Here is a 26,985-nt window from a genome sequence, read left to right as displayed (position 1 = left end):
TAACTGTTGATGAGGATATGGAGAAAATAAAACCTTGTGCCCTGATAGTAGGAATGTGAAATGGTGCAGCCACTGTGGAAAACAAAATGGTGGTCCCTCGAAAAATTAAATGTAGAATTACCGTTTGATCCAGCGATTCCATTTCTTCTTTTTTTTTTTTTTAATTTATTTTTGGCTGCGTTGGGTCTTCGTTGCTGTGCGCGGGCTTTCTCTAGTTGCGGCGAGCGGGGGCTACTCTTCATTGCGTTGCGCAGGCTTCTCATTGCCGTGGCTTCCCTTGTTGCGGAGCATGGGCTCTAGGTGCGCAGGCTTCAGTTGTTGTGGCTCGTGGGCTCTAGAGCGCAGGCTCAGTAGTTGTGGCACACGGGCTTATGTGCTCTGCAGCATGTGGGATCTTTCTGGACCAGGGCTCGAACCCGTGTCCCCTGCATTGGCAGGTGGATTCTTAACCACTGCGCCACCAGGGAAGCTCAGCAATTCCGTTTCTGGGTACACACCCAAAAGAAATGAAAGCAGGATCACGAAGAGGTATTTGTATGCTCATGCTCATAGTAACATTATTCAAAGTAGCCAAGATGCGGAAGCAGCAAAGTGTCCATTGATGGATGAAGGGGTAAACAAAATGTGGTATAGACATAAGATGGAACATTATTCAGCTTCAAAAAAAGAATGAAATTCTGACAAAAGCTATAATACAGGTGAACCTTGAAGACATTATGCTAAGTGAAATGAACCAGTCACAAAAGGACAAATTTATTGTTTGATTCCACTTTTACCAGGAACCTAGAGTAGTCAAAATCACAGACAAAACGTCTAATGGTGGTGGCTGGGGGGAGGGTGGAAGGGGAGTTAGTGTTCATGGGTACAGAGTTTCAGTTTGGGAAGATGAAAAAATTCTGGAGATGGATGGTGGAATAACGATTGCACAACAGTGTGAATGTACTTAATGCCACTGAATTGCACACTTAGAAATGATTAAAATGGTAAATGTCATGCTATGCATATTTTGCCACAAAAAAGTAACGAAACCAAACCAAACCAAGGAAGTTACAATAACAATGTTATTTTTAACAACAATTACTGTTATCTTTCTGAAAGTGGATCTTGTTTCTTAACACTCTTGTCTTTCCCAGCCCAGCACAGTTCCAGGCTCTAATGAAAAAAGCCATTGGTAGTTATAAGATCATCTCCTCCTCTTGGTCTTCCTTCTCCATTTCCTTCTTCTTCTGCAGGGCAGGTCCTGGGTCTTTTCCCCATTTATTTCCAGAGCCTAGCACAGTGCCTGCTTACTAGAATTTTTTTTTTCAATGACAAAGGCCATTCCTAGGAAAAGATTTGTCCCTGTTCTCTCACTTATACTCCTAGAAATGCACCTTGAGGCTACTGATGTGGGTTATATAAACGCAGCAGAGCAATGAAGAAGCTAATAAAAAAGACAGTTCCTCTCTTCCAGAGGGATCAGAGCTATCTGTTTATTGAGATAGAACCTGATAGGTGAAAATCGAAAGCTTTGAGGCAGAAGAGCCAAGACTTGGTGAGAGAACAGCAAGGTTTCATCCCTTTATAGAAATGCTGAGTCCTTAATCACTAACCAGAAAAACAGACACGTGTCCTCTCCAAGATTCAAGTCACTTCCAAAGAGACTGGTTTCATTCCCTCAGGAATAAGAGGCTTTCCTGGCACTTTGTTTTATTCATTGAACACTCCTTTGAAATGTTCTAATTTGGGGATACACAATAGTCATTTCTTGGTAGAGCAAAATTTATCTCAGGGTTTGAGAGCTAGTAGGGTAAAACCCTTGGAGACTGGAATGAAAGTCTTGTTTGCCTGTCTGGCTTATTTTCACAGAGCCTTTGGAACCATTGTGGTCCTTTCTCATCTTGTAGACCATGTGACTCATCTTTGGAGTGAGAGGAAAAAAAGAAGATGCAGAACTGGGGGTCTTTGACCTAACTGACAAGGACAGCAGATGGGTTGCTTCTTGCCTCACTTTGTCCTTAAGAGGGTCTGTGTGTGGTTACTGCAAATTTCACTACTCTTCTGTGCACACCAGGGTTGCCAACTGTATTAGTTAGCTTTTGCTGTGTGACAAATGACTCTAAAACGTAGTGGTTTAAAAAAATAGCCATTTATTCAGCTCATGAGACTGGGTGTGACTGGCTGTTTCTCTTATCTGGGCCAGGTATGACTTACAGCTGTTGGGTTCATGCATTTGTGGTCAGCTGTGAGATGACTTGGGGGCTGGCTGGTCTATGGTGGCCACAGCTGGGTTGGCTCATCTCTGCTCCATGTGGCCTCCCATCCTCCAACAGGTTGGCCCAGTCCAGGCTTGTTCCTGTGGCAATTGTCCAAGGCTGAGAGAGAGATAGTAGAAATGGACAAGGTCCCTTGAGGTCCAGGCTTGGAATTGTCTGGATGTCACTCCCACTGCGCTTTATTGGTCAGAGTGAATAATAAAGCCACCCCAGATCCAAGGAGTGGGGAAATCGATTCAAGGAGGGGAATGATGGCAGGCCGTTTTTTGTAAACGATCTATCATTCTAACTGTACAAGTTTGCTATCATCTGGGACATCAGGTGGATGGGAGAAATAATGAAATAGCACTTAGCACAGGGCTTGCCGTTAGCCGTGCTCAGGAAATGCTGAATAACTAAATAAAAACATCTTATTAGGCAGAGAAGATAAAAGTATGAATAAGATGCAGTCCTTGCCCTCAAGAATCTCAGAGCCAAGAGGGAAGACAGATGCATAAACAGATCATTCTGATACAGTGTGGTCAATGTGGCCTTAGCAGTTTGGATGGAGTATTGCAGACACCAATAAGACACAGGTCCCCCTCATCCAGCCTGGGAGTGGGGTGTGGGGAAGCCAGAGGCAGTGAGGTAGAGTGGTTAAGAGTATAGTTTCCAGCCATCTTGCCCAAGTTGAAATCCAGTTCTGATGCTGGATGTGACCTTGGGCAAGTCACTTGACCTCTCTATACCTCAGTTTCCTCATCTTTTACACGCAGATGTTAAAAGCAGTGCTTACTTCATGGTGTTTGCATGAGTTTTAAATGAATTAATATTTGAAAAGTACTTATAACAGTGACTAGCATATAATAAGCATTGTGTGTTAGCTACTATTATTATCAATTATTTTTAATAATTAGTAGGTGTTAGCCAGATGGGGGCTTGCAAGAGGTCAGAGCATTCTAGATGTTGGGGGTTTGGTGAGACCCTGCTGCATTCTCCTCCCTTTTAGTTGTGAACCAACTGAGAAATGAACACAGGAATCAGGTAGAGGTGAGAGGATCCGTTTTACACTGCTGAAGGTGGACTAGAGATCTCAGCTTGACTTTGAGGATGATTGGTCTTCCTGCTCCTTACTACAAAGCTGGCATATATTTAGTGTTCAACACGTTATTATTCATGATTCCACCTTGATGTTAACTACTGGATGTCTTGGTCTATAACTGAACTTTGAATCTACTGGAAATAAAAATTCTGAGAACCTTTCTTGCTTGCCCCCCCACCTCCCTTTTGTCTTTCCCTGCCTCCCTCCACAGAACCTGAATATGCCTGGCATTTGCTTTCCCAGCCTGCTTTGCAGCTAAATGCAACTATATGACAAAGTTCTGGTGGAGGGGGTGGGAAGTATTTTCATCTCTCATAAAAGGAGAGACAGACATATGAAGGAGCTCACACCACTCCAGCGCTTCTTACTTTGAAAGCAATAGTATGAGAATGTGATGTCTGGAGCTATGGCAGCCATCTGTGATCATGAGGTAATAACCCAAGGAAATAAAAAAAAAACAAAAACCAATAAACTAAGAATGGAAGAGAAGAAGAATTGAAAGAGCCTGTGTCCTTGATGTCTTTGTTGAACTGCTGAGCCAGCTCTGGAACAATGTACCTCCAGTCTTCTTGTCATGCAAGATAATAATATGTCTTCATTATTTGTCACTTTTACTTCATTGTTTTGTTCCTTGTTGTTAAAAGCATTCTTATATAAATCCTCTCATTACAGGAGGAAGGTGCATTTTCACTAAGGCTGTTCAAAAGAATGTGCCACATACTAAAAGGTTCTTCCCAAAAAAGGTCCAGTAAGTGTACTCCCCCTTTATGGTGACTACTCTGAAATGGACACCATTCATTTTGGATTTATATGTTTTAATGAATTTTAAAAAATCAGTCTCATTTCTTTATAGTTACACACTTGGGCTTTAGCTCAGCTTATTTCAATATTTACTTAGCACCCATTGTTATCAAACATAGTAATAGCACTAGTGACACACAACGAAGAAGAGACCCAGACCCTGCCCAGTCCAGCGGGGGGAGGATAAACAGATAGTTTCAAAAAATGGACATTTCAATGATGATATGGAAGTACAAAGGAGGGGAAGCAGCCACATGGTTGGGGGAGATGCTGGAGGTAGCAAATCAAACCAGGAAAGAGAATATTTATTGAACACTTACTATGGGGTGTACAGAGTATATGAATGCATGGCTTTTATCTTGAAGTCCCGGTTCTGGAATCCAGATCAGCTCATGAGAACTGCCTTCCTCCCTCGTCTTTTCAACATCATCAGATTAAGGCAGATTAATTTATACCTCCATAAATGACAGAGAGATGGGTGGGGGAAGCACAGTCAGCATGGACACTAATCAACATACCTGGCATCAACATATTAGGGTTTGCTTATCTGCATATAGCCAATCAGAGCAAAAGTGTGAACAGCAGCCCTCCAGTGAAACCAATCACAGAAAAGGAGCCCGGGAACCATGAGCTTTCAAAGCTGGACGGCATTTGTTGACACGATGGGGGCTGTGTGGTGCCCCTCTGCATGGCCCTTCCCCACTGCCCTAAGGAAGCCTTGGGAGACTTTCGTCAGATGCTCTGAATCATGCTCTCATGAGAACTCTTGTACTGGATCCAACCCACACTGATGGCTGAGATAATTGCTGAGGTGAGAGGGAGAACGTCCATTCTTACAGGTGAGTGATTCCTACAGGTACCTTCCTGGACATTAAGGCACTGATAAGGCCTTTTATCCCAAAGGAATATATGTGTTTGCATTAAGGTGAAGGTTTAGTCTAGACAGTTTCAATACTTTTATATTGCAAGATCTTTTAATGTTAAGTAATCTTGTGTGTGTGTGTGTGTGTGTGTGTGTATAATCTGAAAGGCGTCCTCTGATGGGTTTCTACTTATGACAGAGCCAGTGCAATGAACAAAGCCCAGCTCACTGTAGCCTTAAACCACTGTAGCTCTGACCGGGTGCTTGTAAACGGGGACTATGCCAGATACTTCTAAAGTAATGAGGATGGAGTTTGTGGAGTCCACTGTCTCTGCAACTCTGTTGTTTATAGGTTTCACTCAAGAGGCCAGAGCCATAATCAAGGTTGGACTTTACAAATCCAGGACAACATCCTTAGAGGACAAGACCATCCCTGGCCAACATTGCCACATGGGACTTATTTGCAAAAAGGGAAGTTCTCCTTCACCTGCACTGACACTTCTTAAGCTCATCTGGCTATGCTTGAAATTCTATAATTAGAATTTCATCCTTTTGGCTAAAGTCAACCAGGCAATCTATGCCTTGTTAAGTACATTGCTTGGAGAGTGAACCATTACATTTACTAGTCACAAAAGTGATGTTCTCATATTCCTTCCTCTCATTGGATGCCCTGAGCAACCCAGAAAGATAAGTTTGATGATTATACCTGTTTAATTGATGAGGAAACAGAAGCCCAAACAGAAGCCAAAATCTAAACCCTTGGCTTGAATTCCAAATTTCTATGGATGATGTGGGCTCCTGGGTCTCACATTGCTCATGTAAAACTTGGACACAATAATGCAACGACACAACTCTCCTGGACGTCATCAGGGAGACTAAATGAAGCGTGCTGCTCTTTTGCTTGTTAGTCCTTCATTCGCATTTAGTAGGTGGGTCTTTGTAGTTCTGATCTGAGAGGCAGAGGGCTACCAAGATGCATGAGGAGAAATTGCTGTCCCAACAGTAAAAAAATAACAACATCTCCCTTTAATTGAGCCCTTATTATGTGCCAGATGCAAGGCACACTTCAGTATAATTCTCCCCAAATTATTTGTTAGGTATTGTTCCCATTTTGTAGATGCAGAACCTGAGGCCCAGAGAAATTAAGCAATTTGCCCAAGGTCACACAGCTAGCAATGGAGGGAGCTGAGTTTTGACTCAGATCCAGAACTTTCATTCTCCATGTCCATGGCCTCTCCTGCGTTGGACTTCCTCTGCTCTATATTCCCTTTGACATTGGCTGGGCTTGTTTTAGGTAGATGCAGCTGGCGGCCATGGAGCCACGCGGTCAAATGGAGCTCTGACCAGCAGGTAGACCCAGGACCCAAGCAATTTGTTGAGAGCTGCTGGGACGTTTTAGGTACTGGGGCCGAGACTCTCTGGATAATCACTGTATCTTTCTGTGGGTGGGCGTGATGAAGCCGGCTGCCCCCCAGCTCCTGCCTCACAGGAGACCCTTTCCTCGCTTCATGAACTTCCTGGGGGGCTACCCACCGTCCACTCTTGTCAGCGCGGGGATCTAGTCCCTCGGGCCAGAGGTCACTCATCACCCGCCACGTCTGATAGGGGTGGCTGGTCCTGCCGCTGAAGAGAAAGCCCGCTGGTGACGGGAGAAGGCCAGGGGTGAGAAGCAGAGTGAGAGTCTGGAAGGGGACTGACTGCTGGGTGAAAATACCCCGAGGACGCATTAACTTCCCTAAATGCCCTTCCAGCGTAACGAAGGTGTGGAGAAGCCAGTCAGCTGCTCTCTTCAGAGAAGGTCAAGGGGGCTGGTTTTTTTTTTTTTTTTGTGGTACGCGGGCCTCTCACCGCTGCGGCCTCTCCCACTGCGGGGCACAGGCCCCGGACGCGCAGGCTCAGCGGCCATGGCTCACGGGCCCAGCCACTCCGCGGCATGTGGGATCCTCCCGGACCGGGGCACGAACCCGTATCCCCTGCATCGGCAGGCGGACTCCCAACCACTGCGCCACCAGGGAAGCCCTTTTTTTTTTTTTTTTTTTTTTTTTTTTTTTTTTTTTTAATAAATTTATTTAATTTATTTATTTTGGGCTGCGTTGGGTCTTCGTGGCTGCACACGGGCTTTCCCTGGTTGCGGCGGGCAGGGGCTACTCTTCATTGCCCTGCGTGTGCTTCTCATTGCGGTGGCTTCTCTTGTTGCGGAGCACGGGCTCGAGGCGCGAGGGCTTCAGTGGTTGTGGCGCACGGGCTTAGTTGCTCCGTGGTGTGTGGGATCTTCCTGGACCAGGGATCGAACCCATGTCCCCTGCATTGGCAGGGGGGTTCTTTTTTTTTTTTAAACACCTTTATTAGAGTATAATTGCTTTACAATGGTGTGTTAGTTTCTGCTTTATAACAAAGTGAATCAGTTATACATATACACATGTTCCCATATCTCTTCCCTCTTGCGTCTCCCTCCCTCCCACCCTCCCTATCCCTCCCCTCTAGGTGGTCACAAAGCACCCAGCTGATCTCCCTGTGCTATGCAGCTGCTTCCCACTAGCTATCTATTTTACGTTTGGTGGTGTGTATATGTCCATGCCACTCTCTCACTTTGTCCCAGCTTATCCTTTGGCAGGGGGATTCTTAACCACTGTGCTACCAGGGAAGTCCGGAGGTGGCTGTTCTTTTTGAAAGAGCAGGAGGCCAAGCTGAAGCCAGCGAGGGGTTCTTTGTCCTGCCCTTTTAATTCTGGCTCACTGTACTCTAATCTGGAGGCTGAAAGCTCCGTGCATTCCATTTCCTTTATAAAAAGGACATCGAGACCTTGCAACGAACCATGTAGAAAGTATGTCACAAGTGACTTTCACAAACATGCCCCCCACATTTATTTTTCATCTTGACAATGTCCCTACGATGGAGTATTGTTGTCTCCCATTTTACAGGTCACACGGTTAGTGGCAGACCTGGTCCTTTGACTCCATCTTCTATCTCTTTCCATCACGTCACTTCTCCCTGAGTTCTTCAAGTTCTTTGAGTCTGTCCTAGGAGCTGGTCAATTTTTCTGCCTGGCAGTATATATTTTAGGCTTTGATGATCATATGGCCTCTGTTGAAAATACTCAATTCCGCTCTTATAGCTCAAAAGCAGCCATAGACATACATAAATAAATGGGTATGGCTGTGTTCCAAGAAATCTTTATTTACGGCATTGAAATCTGAATTTCATATAATTTGCAGATATCATAAAGCACTGTTCTTATTTTATTTTTCCAACCACTTAGTAATGTGAAAATCAGCCTTAGGTTGTGTAAGACACAAAAACAGGTGGTGCAGGTCCCTGCTCTATCTTTATTCGTAAAACTGGGGAGCACGCATGCCTCTCTCTTAGGCTTGTATGGACTAAATGAGATCATACAGGGGATGCACTTTGCACAGAGGACATCATCGTTCTTATAACCCACCTGTAAGAGCATGAACTTCCCTGGACTTCCATTTCCCCATCTATAAAGAAGGAAGGGTTGGCCACTTGCAGCCCTAGTAGTCTGTGAATTTCTGCCAAATTGCTTCTTAATTTTTAAAATATTTTTGGCCGCACTGCACAGCATATGGGATCTTAGTTCCCCCACCGGGGATCGAACCTGCGCACTCTGCAGAGGAAGCACTGAGTCCTAACCATTGGACCACCAGGGAAGTCCCCCAAATTGCTTCTTGATAAAGAGCTTTGGCTGCCTGCCTTCTCTTGTTCTTGAGGACGTCCATGCCTCCTGGATCGCCCCTGAATTTCTCCACTCCACTTCCATTTTTGCCAAGTTTTTTTCCTCAGTCCTGGTCCTTAGGTATTTTGTGTCATGGCTTGCCCTGAAGTGAATTAGAGTTCTTCTGCCTGTTTCACAGAGATTTTCGTGGGCAGAGGCTCAGCCACTTGGTGGTGCTGTGGGAAAATGTTTCTTCTCATAAAGCCACCTGGAAGTTTCTCCCAGAGAACTTCAGGTTTCAAGGGAGGAACACCAGAAATGGCACTTCTGGGGAAAAAGAGGTGTGGTTCATACCTGGGCATGAGTTTTCTGCCTTGGTCCACATCCTGTTAATTTGGGCAGTCAGGGCTCTGAGTTCTGAGGTTTCAGGAATCCCGAGTGGGGCGCTTGCATTGGAGGGGCTATGGGAAGACAGATCTGGGGAGACTCCCAATTCATCCGAATTCCTGGCTGTTTCCCAGGTGTCCCCTCTTCTGTCTTGCTGGGAGGGGGAGGGAGTCAGTCTCTCTCCTCTCCAAACAAAACATGCAATTCTCTTTGGAGCCATTCAAATGGCCTTTATCTTTCAGTGAGCTGACTTTTTGTGATTTTTATAGAACTGCTGTTTGCGAGATGTGATGTTGCTTGGATACTAGCTGTGGTGGAGCCCAAATACCTGAGTTTGAGTCCTAGCTCCCCATTTGTGAGCTGCCAGAACTTAGATAAGGCACTCGATCGCTTAGCATATCACGTGTATGTGGGGAAAGTAAAAATCTCTAATCTCAAGTAAAATATCATTATGAGAATGAAAAGAAACCAGTCGTGTGAAGGCATTTTGTAAACTGTCAAGCAAGATACTGATGGGAGGTGTTAGAAACTTCCTGAGGGCAGAGGACTCCACCGATTACTCTTGATCCCCAGTCCTGAAACAAGGAGTGCATGTTACAGATGCTCAAGGAACATTTGTTGCATGAATAAATGAAACCGGTGGTTGCAGAGAGCATGAAGGGAAGGGGAGACCGGAAATGGACCTGTGAAAATAAGGGTTTCAAAGGATGAGGCTGTAGAGGGAGCTGGAACAGCAGACCCTTGAGAGGAATTTGGGGCACCTGCCTCATCTGCTGGGAAGGCAGCTAACGCATCCCTCACCAGCTGGCTGCCTGGGCAGCCTGGCTCCGGTTGGCCCCAGCTGTCAGGCCCTGGGCTGTCTAAGGCCTGGGGAACTGCTCTAGAGCAGGTGGACCAGAGAACTTCTGCCATCACAGGCAGGCTGGTGACATGCCTGGAATGCCCTCCCTCTCGGGCCTGCTTTTAGAGCTTAAGTCCCTGGTGACAGAAAACATAATGGATGTAGGGCCTGACACTGAGCTGCCCTGGGTCTTGGCAGGGCAGAGCTGAAGGACCCATATCCCAGGGTTAGAAATACAAACAAAAACAGGACAGGTAAATATAGGTAATTATGTAGGATATCTAGAGCCCAGGACTATTTTTCCCTGACCTAACTGTTTTAGTTTGTTTGTTTGTTTGGGACAGAATTACTTGGGAAACTGTAATTGCTTTACTTGGTTGTTATAGCTGATAGAATAAATTTAATAATATTATTAATTAAACCGTAAGATAGCAGCTCCCAGTTTGTCAGTGCTTACCACATGCCTATGTAGGTATTATGCTTAAACACTTCATAGACATCATCTTATTTAGTCATATAAGGTAAGCATTAACCCTGCAGGATCACATCGCACAACTCTAAAAGGTAAGTATTACTATGATACCCATTTTACAGACGAGGGAACTGAGGTTTAATCTTTAATTACTTACCGGGGTCATGGAGCTAGCAGATGAAAGAGCTGGAACTCAAATTATTCATCCACCCATTCATTTATTCCACAAATAATTATGGAGCACCTATTATATATAAAACCTTGGAGCAGTGGAAAATATTTTTCTGTTAAATACAACTTTATTTTTTTGCTACGGTTACATTTCAGTTTAACCATTGCAAACTTAGCTCTGAATTAATTTTACTGTAAGTGTAAATTATGCAAAAGAAGAATGTAAAATATCTCATCAATAAGTTTTTACATTGAATACATCTTGATTGCATATTGAAATAATATTTTGAACATACTAGGTTAAACAAAATATATGATTAAAAGTAATTTCTCTTGTTTTTCTTTTTAACTCATTTTTAATGTGGCTGCTAGAAAAGTTTAAATGCTATACATGGCTCACATTATATTTCTGTTGGACGGTGCTGTTCTAGACCTGACTACCCTGGAGCTCTCAGGCAACTGGGCAGAGCTGGGCACATAATCGAATAACTGTACTACCATGAGGTAAGCGCTGTAATAGACTCAGGAACTGAGTGCTCAGGGGCGAGAGCCTTCAGTTCTGATTAGCACAGGATCAGAGGCAGAGTGATATCTTAAGCTAGGTGTCCGAGGTGAGTAGGAGTTTGTCATCTGGAGGACAGGAAGGGGGGTGTCCCAGGCATTGGGTGCAGCACGTATAAAGGTGGAGAGAAATGAAACAGTGAGCAGAACCCCAGAAACGATGGGCGCTTGGTGGAAGGAGGTGGTGCGGATATGAATCAGAAGAGGGCCGTTAGGGTCAGACCTTGCAGGGAAAGAGAAGCCGGCATTGCTCAGGAAGAGAAAGACACATGATTGGGCCCCCAGGTGCCAGCCACTATGCCAGATGCTTTCTCCTATGTTAGCCTGTATTAGCTCATTCGTTGACTCCACACAAACTTGTTGAGTACCTACTATGTGCTAGTCATTGTTCTGGATGCTGAATATACAGAGGGAACAAGACAAAGTCTCTGCTTTCAGAGACATGAAGGTCATAATATACAGGACAAGGAGGAAAGAGAAGAAACCAAGGTCAGAGAGGTCGAGTGACTTGGGCAAAGTCACACAGCTGGTGATAGGTAGGACCAGGATTCTGATCCGGGTCTTTCTGATGCTAATGCTGATGCTCTTATTACCCGGTCAAGCTGCCCTGTATGTTAGGCCAAGGAATTTGGACTTTGCCCTGAAGGCCATAGGAGATCAGTAGAGGAGGTAGATACAGGGTCAGATAGACGTTTGTTTTAGGAATGACATGTGGTGACCACGTGGGGGAAGGATGGCAGAAAGGAGACTGACTAAAGAGCTATAGTCCTTGCTTTGTAGTTCTTGCAGATGCCTCTCCTTAGCCCTTGTCAGAGTCACCTGCCCTGTCCCTCTCCAAATCACGCCCCTCCCTCCTCAAGCCTATTTTCAGTACAGTGGCTGCAGGGAGACTTTTCAAACCCAAATCTGATTATGTCACTGCTCTCATCAATTGGTCAATGGCTTCCTGCCTGACTCAGAATAAAACCCAAAGTCCTCCCACCACTCCACAAAGCCCTCTGTTAACTCTCCGGCCTCAACTCCTACTCCTCTCCTCCTATTCCACTCTACTCGCAGTGACCTCCTTACTGTTCCATCAACCTATGCCAAGGACAGTCCTGCCTCAAGGCACTTACTAGACCCTATGGCTGGGAGGGTCTTCCCGCCGCTATCCGTATCATTCCCCAGAGACCCAGATGGTATATTCTCTCTCTTCCTTGGAGCCTCTGATCAAATGTCACCTTATCAGAAAGTCTTTTCCTTACTGCCCTCATCATTCTCTACCTCCTTACCTTGCTTTATTCTTCGTGCTAGCCCTTACCGTTACTGGACACGTAATAATACATTTATTCATCTATCTATAAACCGAACGAAGGCAGGGGCTTCGTTTTTGCTCACTTCTGTATCTCGAGCACCTAGAATCATGGTGAGCCCACGGTAAGCACTTAGCTCACGTGACTGAGTGCATTCGCCCACGCAGGGAGCGAAACGTACAGAATTCTTTGTATTTCCCCAACCTGCCCAGAATGCCCCATGTAACCTCAAGGAAACCCAAAGGCTCTTCCACCGTAGCCAGTTAGAGTTCTTCCCACATGACCCCAGTGCTTCCCTGCATGTGACACGTGTACTCTCCTGACTTTCTGGCAGCCACTCTTTCCAGGGTGGTATGGTATTGTTTGCTCCTGCTGGAGTCCTGCCAGTGTTTTCCCTGTTGATGGGGAATTTATCACATTTCAGTTTCTTTGCTCGATAACAGAACCTTCCAACGAATCCTCGCTGTTGTATTATTCCCACAGGAAGCCGGTATCTTATTATTCAGTATAAAGTTTAGGACAGAGAAAACAAAGCAAATGGAGCTGCTGCCAATCGCCCACTTGCCCCATTCTCTTCACACGTGCATGAAGAAGGGAGGAAGAGAAGGAATGTGCCGGGAATGTACAACTGAAATCTCCAAACGGGATCGCAAATTGTCAGCCCCGAGGGGCAGCTCGCCTGATGACAGGATTCCACAGAGAGGAGAAGGTTCCTGCCCAAAGTCCCACCTCTGGGTACAGCAGGGGCCAGGAGCCCTGTCTCTTGTCCCGTTGGTTGTCCTCATACTCCGGTGGATACCCGAAGTGATGCTTTTCCCAACGGGACCCTTTTGTCCCCTCCGTCACCAAAGAGATGAGAAGAATGGGAAGTAGGCTCTCAGTCTGGGTTATTTCAGTTGAATCCTTGTAATATTAATGGATTGTATTGAAAATTCTGTTTTCTGGTGTCCTCTTTCAGCCCCCCTGAAAAGGTCTTCCCTTGTGTACTTTTATACACATAATGTAATGCCAGTGGGAACATGGCAAAAAATAATAACAGCCAACATTTATTGGATGTTATCTCGTGTTATCTTGTGTTGTTCTTAGTGCCTTTTTTTTTTTTTTTTTTTTTTTTGCATTAACTCAATCAATCCTCAACAGAAACCCTTTGAGCGAGGTATTATTAGCGGCCCATTTTAAAGATGGGGAAACTGAGAAACAAAGAAGTTGCCCAAGATCACACAGTTGAAAGTGGTAGAGCCAGGATTTGAACTCAGCTGGTTCTGATTCTGGAGCCTACGCTCTTAACCACCGTTTTTACTGTTTCTCTAGCCACTTAGCAGGGAGAGAAAGACAGCTTCTGTTTTGATTTACGAGGAAATTTTAGTTTTTATTTTAAGTATATATTCTACTTTCAAATAGCCTGGGCTCTCCCAAGAAGTTTGGTGGCTGGAGGTCAGCTGAAGGCTGTAAATTGTGTTTATTACCCACAGTCTAGAAACTTCAGGAAGATGAGACTAGGCCTGTCTCGTTACAGTGCATTCTCAGCCCCAGATGCCTGGTATGTAGTGAGAAAAAAAGAAATATTGTTGAATGACTAAATTTGTTTCTTACTAGTTTTATGACTATTGAATACTACTCTTGTTTGATCGCAGATACTTGTAACCTGGGAAAAATTAAAGGAAAAACTCTTGCTCCAAATAATAAGCTTTCTCCTTAAATAAGCAAGTAGACAGAGAACATAAAAGTGGCATTTTGGGTTCCAACTATTCAGATGGTTGTTATAACCTTCCATTTTGCTTTTTATATGTAAATACAGACAGTATAAGCTCTATGCCTTAGTTAGGGTAGTACTAGCTGCTGTAACAAAGAAACCCTCTAATTTCAGGGGCTTAACACAATAGAAGTTCACTTCTCACTCATGCACCAGTCTAATATCCTGGTCAGAGGGTGGCTTTATTCTTCAAGGTGATGTAGGGACACAGGCTTCTTTTATTTGCTGACTCCACCATCTTCTGGGGCCTTGGAGTCCTCTGCTTCCAGCTAGGCAAAGTGGGGAAGGTATACCCATTTTTCAACACCCTGGTCTAGAAGTAATGCACATCACTTTTGCTTATATCTCACTAGAGATAACCAGTCACATGGCCACACTGGGATGCAAAGGAGGCTGGGAAATATAACCCCAGCGGAGCAGCTGTGGAAGAAGAAGCATGAATATTTGGCGGGCATCTAGAAATCCGCCACTGTGAAGAATAAGTGCCTGCCTGGGTTGCTTTTCATTGTAGGACGTCTACCAGACAACATAAGTTAGAAATGTCACAACCTTAGGTAACATTCCAAAACCTCATCTAGAAAAATTGAAGACTCGTGTCAACCAAAGCATATGCATTCCTTGACGTGAGCTGGGATGTCAGGCAGCTTGGAACAGGGGTCAGAGCAAAGCCTGATCACAGGTAACTTAACCTCTTTGAGACTCAGCGTTAACAGCCAAGTGGGGATCGTAACACCCATCCTGCGGTTTTATGATGATTAGAGGTAGTACATATAAAGGTCGTGGCAGACAGTAGATAAACCGTAACTGGTATTACTATGTTTTCTGAACAAAAATTTCTCAAGAGCGCAAACACTCTTTCTTTTAAATTGCTTTGAAAATAGAAAGTGTAGTAAAGAACAAGTAGGGAGCCTTATGTAGATATAAGTTGTAGGACAGTGTGGATGTCATGCTTCCAACTGCTGATGTGACGACATTGGTCCCATATCCAGAATGAAGCCAGACATCAGAGTCTAATCAGGCAGTATGATTAACCTGCTTGTAACTGCCTGAATTCTAGTAGGAGCCCTAAGAAGACAAATAAGTATAATATTAATAGCCATGACTTACTGAGTGTATACATTATGTCTCTTAATCCTCACACCAACCCCCTGGGACATACTGTTACCCCTGCCAATACCTCCTATGTTATTACCATTGCCATTTTGCAGATGAGAGAACCGAGAGGCAGGGGAGGAAAAGAATGGCCCAAGATGCTCAGTTATGCCTGGTGGAACAGGGATTTGAACCCAGGCAGTCTGACTCCAGAACTCAAGTTCTTAACCAAGGAGCCTGGGATCTTGGTGGAGGAAATGCTTTATCTATGTGAAAACACTTGAGCACAATGCATGAGAACATTGCGCTGAAGTGTGGTTCAAATTATAAATGCTATAGGAATTCAGTCTGGAGAGGAACTCCCTGTGCTTGGCATGACTGTGTGCCAGGCATTGTACTGTTTCCATCCTTCCCATTTAAGGAGAGGTAGCACAGCATATGTGGAAGAAGAACATACACTTTGGAACTGGACAGGTAGTGTTTAAATCCCGGCACTGCTATTTACAGCCTGTGTAATCCCAGGCAAATTACTTAACCTTTCTGATATGGTTTCCTCAACCGAAAACAGGGTTTCCTGTCATAAAATAGGTTCGGCACATGGTAGGTGTTATTCATGCAACAAATAATGATTAAGTCCCAGGCACTTGGGAGCATCTCTATCAGCCAGAATAAGCAACGTTACGCTGCTATAATAAATAACCCCTATATCTCCCTGGTTTAACATGTGTTTAATATTTGCTCACACTACTTTTTTAATGCAGGTTAACTGGGACAGCTCTGCCATCTTTACAGAGGCCCAGGCTGGATGACGGAGGCTCTATCTCTGTACTTCATGGTTGTCACGATAAGATTGCCAAGACTGAACTTGCAGGATTGTCAAGACATGGGCATTTGCCCATTGGTCCTTAAAAGTTTCTACCTACCTAAAAGCAACGCACATCACTGCTCTCATTCCATTGGCCCATGCAAGTCATATGGCCAAATCTAATTTCAAGAGGATGGGGTAGTAGATTCTTACCATGTCCCTGGGAAGGGAAAGACCCAGAAAATATTTGGTTAACAGTTTTAATTACCGCTACAGTCATGTTCTGTTTATCTGTAAAACAGACCCACTAATCTATACTTTAAGAAGAAACTGAAGCTCTGAGAGGTTGAGTCATTTGACCAAGGTCACACAGCCTATTCACTGGGAAGCCAGGCTCAACCTGCATGTTACTCACTCTGACTTTTTAATCTACAAACACAATGTCTACAGACTTTGTATAAAAGCAGAATAGTTGCAGAATGGGGGCAGGGAGGCCCTGCAAGCATGGAGAACAGAATAGGAATTGAATAAACATGGCCTTTGTGTTTGTATTAAGCAATAACCAGTGTGCTCCTGGGGAAGCCAAGAAGGGACAGCCGGGTTTATGTCAAGCATCAGTAGAAGAGAAGTCTGGACAGAGAAGAATACCAAGCACAGGAGGGTGGCACACAGAGGATATGATGACTGCAGTGTTATAGGCCATGACTCTGGCAGCAGGGAGGGGGTTTGCGGGGAGGACATGCTGTTGCTGGAGTCCACGGTAAGGTGATAAGGGACAGACAGGAGTGAAGACAGCAGGAATGCAGAAGGGATGAACCTGAGAGCTGCAGAGGAAGGGCGAGCCCAGCTCACTGATGAAAAAGTAAGAACCACCGAGCCATCTGCCGAACGCACCAGACATCCTTCACACCTCATCGTCCCATCCTAGTCTGGTATACTGCACCATTTATTAAAAAAAATTCCCAAGGTTTCTTTTCCTCTTGCCTTCTTCTTTATTTTTCCTTGCTGCTTCTTAGAAGAACGGGGAAGCCTGGCTGCAGACGTAGGCCCTTCCTGCCTGACCCTCGCTTGTAGGGGGTAGAGTGCCTGGTACCATGTCCAGGATCTGGCCATTTCAGTTAAAGGAAAACTCTAAAGGCCCAAGGGGCCGAGAGGCCTGCAAGTCGCCTCTGGCTGCAGCAGGCCCCAGGCCCTGCTCCATTCGAGGCCCCTGGTTTGCCCACCTCCAAAGGCAGCCTCGGCGGGCAGGGTGGGCACCCAGCTCTCCTCCTCTGTCAGCCGTCGCCCTCCTCTCTCTGGATGGTGTCGGAGGGCGGCAGTGCGGCGGCGGGCCCCTGATTCAGCCTCCTAGCCTCCCTCCCTCCCCGACTCCGCCCTTCTTCGGGGAGGGCGCGGCGCCGGGCTCAGCGCGCCCCTCTTGGGGTTTTCGGGGGCGCGCAGCTACCGCGGTGGGGGTCTGCGAGGCGGGGGTGCCAGCCCCGGCGGGGCGGAGGGGGTGCGCACCGCGGCTGGGCAGGGGTGGCCGTGACTCACCGCCTGTAACCCAACACCCGCGCTGCTCCCCTCCCCCAGCCTCTCCCCCGTCTCCGGCCTGGCGGCCGCGGCGAAACCCAAAAGAAAATGAAGGGGCGCCCGAGCCCGCGGCGCCCCCGGCCGGATCGCGAGAGGGCCCCGGCGGCCCTCGGCCTCGAGCGCTGTCGCCTGCCCGGCCCCGGGGCTCGGCGAGCCACCGCCGCCGCCAGGGCGAGAGCAGGAAGGGAGGCCGAGCGGCCGGAGCAGGAGTCGGAGGAGGCGGCGGCGGCGGCGGAGGGCCCGCGGTAGTTGCGGCGGGCGAGCCCGGGGAGGGGGCGCCCGGGCTGGGAATCCCCCGTCTCCGTCCCGGCCGAGCGAGGACAAAGCCCGCCGGCCGCCGCCGCCGCGGCCTAGGCGGCGCGGCACAAAGGGCGAGTCGCGACACGCACCCGTCCCCCTCCCAGCTCGGGGTGGCCCCGGGTCCCGGGAGGTGGGGGAAGCCCCGGCCGCCCCGCCCCTCGCCTCCCTCCCCCGGGGCCGGCCCGCGCTCGCCGCCTCCGCCCCCGCCCCGTCTGCGCGTCCTCCCGGGGAGGGGTCCGGGGGCGCGGCGCCCCACATAACACTCCCCCTCCTGCGCTCGGAGCCACCCCTCTCCCCTCCCTCCTGCGAACACCACCGCCTCCCCCGCCACCGCCGCCACCTCGCCCGACGCGCCGCAGCTCGCCGCGGCTGGTGGGCGGTGCGCGGATCGTGCGCGCCGGGGGCGCCAGATGTGCGGTCCCCGCCGCCGCCAGTGACCTAGCCGCAGCCCGGGCGGGAGCCGGCCGCCTACCCAATGCTGCGGGGGCGACCTTGAGCGCGCCCAGGTTTCCCTCGGCGGGGACCCAGACACCGCGAGCGCCGTGCCCTGTCCTGCCCTCTCCGGCCCGGCTCGCCCCGCGTTCGGACATGGAGGGGGCCGCTGCGCCCGCGGTCGGGGACGGCCCGGACTTGGGGCCGGGGGCTCCGGGTTCCCCCCTGGGGGCGGGGGCGACAGCAGCCCCCGCGGCGGCGGCCCCGGAGCCCAGGAAGCCGCACGGGGTGAAGCGGCATCACCACAAGCACAACTTGAAACACCGCTACGAGCTGCAGGAGACCCTGGGCAAAGGCACCTACGGCAAAGTCAAGAGGGCCACCGAGAGGTTTTCGGGCCGAGTGGTGAGTTGGGGGGAAACCCGGGGGGCTCAGGCTAGACGCGGCTGGGGACCCAGCGCGCGCGCGGCGGGGTCTGGGGCGCAGAGGAGGGTCTCTTGTCCGAGAGGGGGCTTCCCGGGAACCCCCAGACAGATTCCTCACTCTCCCCCCAGCTCCCCGTGGCTCAGGCGTGTCTTTCTCCCGAAACACTTGTTACATCCTGTCTGCGCATATTTTGGGGGTTTTGATCCCATCAGCAAAGTAGTGTTTATGATTTGCAAACACTTTGCAACGTCGGGACCGTTGGGGTCTCCCTCGCGGGCACGCATTCATTCCCTGGAATGCCTTATTGCTTTAACTCCAGACAGAACCACCAACTCAGCTCGGAGCTGGTCCCCCAAGCCCCATGTCCTGTAGATGAATGAGACCCCCCTCCCCTGCATCCTCCCACTCGCCGTTACCACGATGCTGCTGTCACTGCAAGGGAGGACGGACTCCTGCCTGTTTTTAAGAGAGAAGGTTAGGAGACAAAAGTAAAGGCTGCTGCATGCCTGAGGGTTGTGACAGTTTGTTGCTGGCTCCTGGGAGGACTGAAATGCCTAGGGCATGGACAGCCACACGGACGTAGAGTTGCAGACTCAATTGCATTTCAGGCCCTGGCTGCAGGGCTACTACATTGCTTAAGGGGTCTGCCCCAGCCACCCCACTCTTTGTGACAGCTGAAACCCTGCCAGGGTCCCAAGACCATTTACACAGCCCCAAGTAGCGCCTCGAGTGCCTTGGGGTCTCTGCATTGTCCCAAACTCGGTGTGTTGTCATTTTCCTGTCTGCAGAACGGGCCCTTGAAATCCACACTGCTTGTGGCTGGAGGTTTGGGTTCAAAGTGACTGACTGTTGCAGAAAGATTTTGTGTGGTGTGTGGCAGGAAATTAACATGGTTCTTTGATTTGCAGCATATCAGATGGATTTTAATCGATTTGGGGCCAAAGTCAGGAACTAATTATGGGACTCCTTGTGTACACTTTTGGGGGCTGTTTCAGGTCCCCGGTTGCTTATAAACTTAACAAATGACCATAGGGAAAAAGCAAAATGGACTGTTGAATGAAGTGGTAATGTCAGTATTTTTCTTTTGCATCTTTGCAGGGACAGTTCTGTGGACAAAATGGGGCATCCGTCAGAAAGTTCAGCCCCCAAATTCTCAAATATTTGGTTACCTGGATAACTCCCTCATTCTAGGCTTCACTCTTTGGGTTGATAGGGCTTTATCCTATAGCCTAAAAAAAGTCTGTTATAGCTTAATTGGAAATTTGAGAGATTGTACCTTGTGTTTTAAAGCTGTCGCCTATCAACAAATTCTATAGCAAGCACGTCGTTGAGAGGGCAGGTGCCATTTTTGTAGGTTGAAAAATTTCAAGAGGAGATGGGTGTAAAGATGACCTTTGAGGAGCACACTTGCAGGTCTGTGGAAGAGGAGGCTGAGAAACGTGGGCTTCATTCATGCTTTTCGTCTGAGGTGATATTCCCCAGGCTGGATGTTGAATAAGCAAAACCTAAGCCTAGCTCCTTGCTCATGTTGTCTTAATAGCTGTTGAAGAATCGCGCTGGGAAGTTGGAAAGCGGAGTAATGAAAACCAGACGCAGTTGGAGCTGCAGGTTGAGGATGTGAGCTTGTGAGGGGTTGAGTGGTAAGGGTGTGTCTGGGATTTGTGAGGGGACACAGATACCAGAAGCCTGGGGAGCCGCCACTCACTGCAAGAGTGAAAGCTTGTCTCATGGCAGACATCTTTCAGAGCTTCACTGGGGCCTCAGGTATTTGTCTTGCTGTCTGATCCACGGACTAGGGTAGAGTGAAAGGGATTGCATCAGTAGACGGGAGCCTGCCTTTCTCTTTTGGTGGGTGTCTTTCCCTTTATTTGCAGAAACTCTGAGCATTCCGTCGGGGTTTAGTCGAGTGGCCACTAGGGGGCGCCCTGAGAACGGAAGAGGCTCATTTCACAGCCGCAAGATTTGAGTCCTGCTCTGGTCTTGTCCAGCCCTAGTTCAGTTTCCCATTGTGCTATTCATTTCACCTCCATCTCATGTTTTACTCAAAAATTATGCAAAGATTTTGAGCCTGGTAGCATATCCACATCCAGAAACTGGCAATCCCCAGACTGCTTTCTACTTGATAGATAAACGGAGGATGTTAGCAAAATCATCTGGTGGAAACCCTGCATTAAGCAGATGGGAAAACCGAGGTTGGGTGAAGGGAAGGCTTCCTTGGCCTGAAGTCCTCCCCCTGCTGAGCACACTGCTCACAGATGGTGTCAGAACTTAAGTGAGAAACAGGAATTGTCAGGTGGAAAATTCCCTGTGCCTGACTGGACAGAAAATAAAACAAACCTCAAAAAAAATTGGTCAGCAAGTTGTTCTTTGCCTGTACAGTGCTTGGTGACTCAGAATCTGTCAAGAGCAGCAAGGAGATTTTCATCTGAAGTGTGAACTTGGAGTTTTCTTCTGGTTCCAAGGATGCACTAAACATCCACAATTTGCTTTTGGGGTGCAGTTTAGGAGAATTCAGAGCACGCTGTCTCAATTCCACCTTTTAGGTCTTTGGGTAGAATTGTGAAGTGATGTTTTATTTTCGTTTGTACCCACGCCCTTCAGAGCACTTCCCAAGAGGAGCTGTGACTTTCAGCCCCTTTGCCAATGCGAGTGGCGGAAATTGGGTGCTGGGTGTCAGGCTCCATGAGATGCTGTGAAATCAGCCCCCCTGAGACACAGAAGTGTTTAAGAATAAGAATGTTGTGGCTTTTAATTGCACGTCTGCAAGGGCCTTCTGAATCAAACAAAAATACCATGCAGCATCAGCGCTCTGTGAAAAGCAGTTCCGTAGAGAGTTGCAGAATCTGGAACTTGGAGTCGGCTGGTCCAGCCCTCTGCGTGGTCCAGGCATCTTCCCCTCTTCGTCCCAAATGTAGTCTTGCTGCTGCTGCCTGAGCATGTCCACGAGAAATGACTCAAAGTGGCTTCTTCCAGAGATTAACAAGCCCCATAAAGGAGGCACTCTTGCAGAAGGGCTAAGAGTCCCGGCTTACGTTCAAGTCCTGACTGATCCCTGACTAGCCTTGTGACTTTGGGCAAGCTGTGTAACTTTCAGAAACCTCCACTTCCTCGTCTGTAAAATGGGCTAATATAGTACCAACTTCATGGACTAGTTGTGAGAATTGAATAAAATAACCTATAGAAAACCTCAAAATGGGAAATTAGCAGATTTACTTTCCTCTTTTAGCAGATGTTTTTTCTCATATCATTTGGACTTTCATTTAGATTTTAAGACCATCAGAGAGGCATGATGCATTGGACAGTTAACTCACTCAGAGAGAGGAAGGAGAAATCATCAACTTTTCAGGTTAATTAGGGAAGTGCACCCATAGGAAGCCACGACAGTCAGCCAGATCTGATAGGATCTGAACACATTTCTAAGGCCTTGAATTTGGGCTTCGTTTATTGCACAACTTTTGTTTTGATACAGTGTCAGGCAGGGCTGTGTAATGAGCCCCAATGTTATAACATGGCAGTTTCTTTGAGCCAAACTCCCTGGACCCTCAGGCTGCACAGAGCATTGCCAAAAAATTCAAGGGCAAAAACAAACAACGTTTTGGGGAGAGATGTTATGCGATCACCTCACCGTCAAGGGCTAGGTTCAACTCTCCCTCTGCACCAGGTTAGCTCCTGTGAGCAGTACGTGACGTGGTGTGAGCAGGAAGCAGGTCTCCGGGAGGGGTCTGGCATGGGAGTGGCAGGGCTGGCGGGCAAATCGTGCCCCCAGTTTGCCATGGTGTGTGGGTGATGGGGCATCCTTGCCCAGCAAAGGAACTGATTTGACTAAAAATGGGTGTTTTAAGCAGTGGCCCAAAGTTATTGATAGCCTGGTGCTGGAAAATTGCAGATCAGGGGTGCAAATTAGTAAGCTGGCCTGCTGAGCCAGGGGTGCATGGCTGTCATACGCATGGTTGCTGAGGTGCTATGTTGCAGCTAAGGCCCAAACCCAGTTTCAGGGAGTAAGGGACTTTGGCAGACACGTGGTCTAAACTTCTCATCCTTGAGGTGGGAAAAATAAGGTACAGAGTTGTTAATTGACTTTTCTGAGGTTGCACAGCTGGTGAGAGACTGGGCTGGGTCTAAGAAACCTGATTCTTAGTTTGGTATCTTTCCGTCACTCATTTAATAAATCTTTACTGGAGCAAGACATGAGCCTCACTCTTAAAGAGCTTATAATCTAGTAGCAAAGACGAAATGTACTTACAACTATTGAACTAATTCTGCTCAGTTCAACAAAGATTTATTACCATCTGCCATATGCTTCTCACCATGTTAAATTCTGGGACATACACATGGATCAGACCCGAGGAACTTACAGTCTGGTGGAAGAGACAGAGTGAGCAGTTGCTAGGCCATGGGTACCTCTTCTATACAGGAATTGATTACTTCTGGAGCTTTTCAAGTTGGAATGTAGCTCATTGAAGATCAGTTCATTAAATTGAGCTCCGTGCTAGACAGGAACAGCCCCTCCTTATTGCTGCTGCTGCCGCTGTTATTACTACCAGTGGATATTTTTGAGGCTTTGTGGTGTGTCACACTGTGCTAAGTGCTTTACAGACATTTTCTATTGTTTGGTCGTCACCACGATCCTAAGAGGTGCGCACTCTTGCTAGACCCATTTAACCAGTGGGGAAATCAATGCTTGGGGAGGTTAAGTAACTTGCCCAGGATCAAACAGCTAGGCAGTGTCAGACAAGTGTACCTATTTTGAGACCCATTGCTGCCGGTGAAATGGAAAACCTTCTTTTTGATGCATAGCACGTGACCTCTGGATTTGGGTGCGGTGTTTCACTCATGAGCCAGAAGATTAGCCGTGGGGAGGTTCTTCTCCGGGGCGGGGGGGTTTCTTGTTGTTCAGGAAGGGTATAGAGAGAGGGCATACTGTAGGATTAGGGAGGGCAAGGGCTGTTGAAGATGACCCTTGATTTGGGATTCTGAAGACTGAAATATGGAAGCTTTCGGGCAGAGGGCAGATTCCAGGGTGAGCAGGCCAGATCTCTTGGAATGCAGGGTGTATGCTGGGACATAGTGGGAGGCAAGGTTGGTGATATGGGATGGGGGGAATAATGATAACATTTAATAATAATAATGATAATAATAGCGGCTAATTCTTCTTGAGTGCTTGTAACATGCCATGTCCATTTAACTAATTTAATTCTCGTGACAATCCTGCAATCGTCTCATTTCCCAGATGAAGAGATGGAGTCACAGAGAGGTTCGCTAATTGCCAGGGTCACACGCAGCAGCAGAGCCAGGGTCTGGACCCAGGCAGCGTGAATGCAGAGACCTTGGCCAGCTCCTTTCCTCTAGGTGGGCTGAGCTGGGCTCTGATTGCAGCAGGGGCTCCGAGCCCATGGGTCTGGTGTGCCGGCTGGGAGCTGGGAGCCGGCCTGGAGGTTTTCGCAGGAGCTGAGCTATGAGAATATAAGGATCAGCAACGGTGCTGGGGGAGAGAGACCTCTGCTTGTTGGGCCAGGGGTATGTTTTAATGAAGCAGGTCAGGGAGCTCTCCTCCTGGGCACACACTTTGTTCTTTGTGCCTTCAGCAGCCTCAGGTTCTGGAATCCCTAGGGGGCCTTGGGAGGTCAGCTGGTTCACTTCCCGGCCGGCCTGCAGACAGAAATGCACCCACCCCACTCCAGGACATCTGATCTCACTTCCTCCTGGGAAGCTGCAGGAGATAAGGATTGAGTTGAGGTGTCTTGTCTGCTGGGAAGCCCTGTCTAACCGTCTTGGACCTACTCTCTGTGCCTAGCAGTGTGCCAGGCACATAGCAGGTCCTGCTCAAAGGCTTGTAGGATGGCACAGAGGGGAATACATTGAGCGAGGGACTGTTTTAGGAGGTGTGGAGGCTGGAGGTCACCACCCCTGACCTCAAGGAGCTTTCTGATTTGTGGGCAAGGAAAAACAATGGCTGGAAATGAATGGCGGGTTACGTAGCAGAGTCTGCAAAGCCAGGCGGACCCTTCCCTGCACGAATTCTCTTTCTGTTACATTTGCTCATGCGCCTGTTAGGGGGAGAGAGCCTTCCTGGCTGTGGCTTCCTGTCCTCAGTGGCTCCGGAGTCAGACAGCCTAAGTCTCATTTGTCTTTCCCACATGAAAGTTCTGGAGCATCTGTAAGTTATGATTTGTGAAGTATCTGCTTTAAAGCAGAATGCATTTATCATTCCGCTGGCCCAGACGCCACTGTACAGAGCAGGAATGAGAAGATCCCAGGCCCCGGCACAGGAGGGGCTGGGCCAGATGACCCACCGTGAGTGGAGTCTGGCTGTATTGATAAAATTCTCTGGAAATGATCCAGAAGCAGCCAGATGTTGACTTCATGGCGAGGCTCTCCGGTAAGCTGTTAACTGCATGTTAAACCGGGGCTGGGCTGAAGATTCCCTGTGATGAAGACACATCCTCCGCTGGGGTTGGTACCCCTTTTCCTTTCAATCTGGCAGTAAACCGGGTGTGTTTCATGAGGGCTTCCTAAAGTGCCCAGGACAGTGGGAAGTTTCAGAGTAGAATATGACCTGCCATCGAGGTCCCGAGAACTTAGTTGGGGCGTGTCATGAACGCATCTGCAATAGTCTGAGAATGATGCAAGGGAGTATATAAATGAGGAGAAAGAAATCATGGCTGTACAATCAGGCAGACTTGGGTTCCTTTGCCTCCCTGCGGCTCGGCAGCTGGAGGAACCTAGGCAAGCCGCAGGTTTCCTCTGAGCTTTTGTTTTCTCATCCTGAAAATGCGGCGACCAGTATCCGACCAAGTGGGATTGCCATGAGAAGTAGGATTTGGAAGCTTGCAACGCACACCCTGTGCATAGTGTCTTGGAAACCAGAGCTAGTATTACTACTTTGTTGAGAAGCGCTAGCACCGAGCACCTGGTGGCCTTCTTATACCAGGTCGTGGCTGTCCCTGCTTTAAACCCTCCCATGGGTTGCTGAGGACGTAGACACTGGATCTGCCACATCCTTCAGGTCCTGACTGGCTGTCCAAACTGTCACTCCCTTGTTCTCCTGTCTTGGCCCTGTGTCGGTTTCCTTCAGAGCTTGTGGGTTTGATGCTTTGTCTGTATACAGCTTCCCCTTCCTCCCCCATTAGAAGAGAAGCAGGGTCACTGTCTGACCACGGCATCCTGGCCTGTAGCCGGGTGCCAGGCCTACAGTAGGTGTTCAGTAAGAAAGAATGAATGGATGAATGAATGCGCGAATGAACAGCTGCATCGAGAGTGCACCAGCAGTCCTGAGAAGGGGGGGACGTCCCCTTGGGCCCCCATCCTCCTGCTCTGGGTCACCCGTCTCCTTACCACCAAGTGGACCGCGGTGGAGAGCCCAGCGCCGCCAGGTGCGTCTCCATTGTGGCTCTGACCGGCTGGAGGGAGGAGGAGGGAAGCCGGTTCCCACCCCTGGCGGCTGCTCCCCGTGGTTCTTTGGAGCTCTGTGGCCTCCTTGGGTCACTCCCACACTTCCGGGAGTCGCCCGCCCCCCCATCCGAGAATCCCCGGGGGGGATCAGCTCTGCAGAGTAGGCAAGCTGGAGACACAAAATGCATTTGCAAGATTTTCAAAACATTTTCTCCCTGGGCTGTAAATCAAGTACTTAAGGAATTGTAAACCGGCTGGAGTGCGGAGTCTAATGTATGTCTGGAAAAAACACCATCGTGATTTGCCTTTTAAACTCGAGAAAAGAATGCCACTTCGCTTACTTTCATTAGAGGTATTGAGAGGCGGCTGGAGATTTCCAGTGGGAGGGTGCTAAGAGGCTGCTGTGGTAGGTTCCCTCCTTCCCTGGAAGGGGAGGGGAAGGGCGGTGTCCAGATGGCTCAGGGCGCAACTTGCAACTCTGTGGCCAAAGGGAGTTTAAAAAAAAGGGAGCTGCTTCTTTGTCAGTGTTTCCTTAAGGCCCCAATTCCCTCTCGATGGTGTCATGCTCCTCGTCGTTCACGTGGCTCGAAAGCCACAAAAGCAGCTGATGGGTGCAGGTTGGAAGGAATCCTTGCTGGCTGTTGTCATTTCATTGTGAGTTGGGCTCAGTTCATGTATGATTCACCCCAGCTGCCAATGACACTCACAGGAAGGTGGAAGGGAAGCGGACAATTCAATCCAGGAATCCAAAAGGGAGTGTGGGGTGATTCTGAGCGCCTGGGTTTGAGGCCCTGCTCCAACCTCCTGTGTAAATTTG

General features: G+C 48.3%; 1 protein-coding gene and 1 long non-coding RNA gene across 2 annotated transcripts in view; both read left to right on the top strand.

The window, feature by feature from the left end:
- LOC136792289 (uncharacterized) overlaps nt 1-3,836 on the top strand; it is a 50,216-nt gene extending 46,380 nt beyond the window's left edge. The window contains exon 5 of the long non-coding RNA XR_010835907.1: nt 1,849-3,836. This is a non-coding gene — a long non-coding RNA (uncharacterized lncRNA). The remainder of the gene's footprint in view (nt 1-1,848) is intronic.
- Nucleotides 3,837-17,526: 13,690 nt separating this feature from the next.
- NUAK1 (NUAK family kinase 1) overlaps nt 17,527-26,985 on the top strand; it is a 70,216-nt gene continuing 60,757 nt past the window's right edge. Inside the window, exon 1 of the mRNA XM_059080736.2 lies at nt 17,527-18,755. Within this exon, the coding sequence (XP_058936719.1) occupies nt 18,507-18,755 (249 nt within the window). The 5' untranslated portion in view covers nt 17,527-18,506. The remainder of the gene's footprint in view (nt 18,756-26,985) is intronic.

Source organism: Kogia breviceps, chromosome 12 (genome assembly GCF_026419965.1).
Source record: "Kogia breviceps isolate mKogBre1 chromosome 12, mKogBre1 haplotype 1, whole genome shotgun sequence".
Lineage (NCBI taxonomy): Eukaryota > Metazoa > Chordata > Mammalia > Artiodactyla > Physeteridae > Kogia > Kogia breviceps.
The sequence above is the reverse complement of the archived record's forward strand: the minus strand, read 5'-3'. Positions and strand labels throughout refer to the sequence as shown.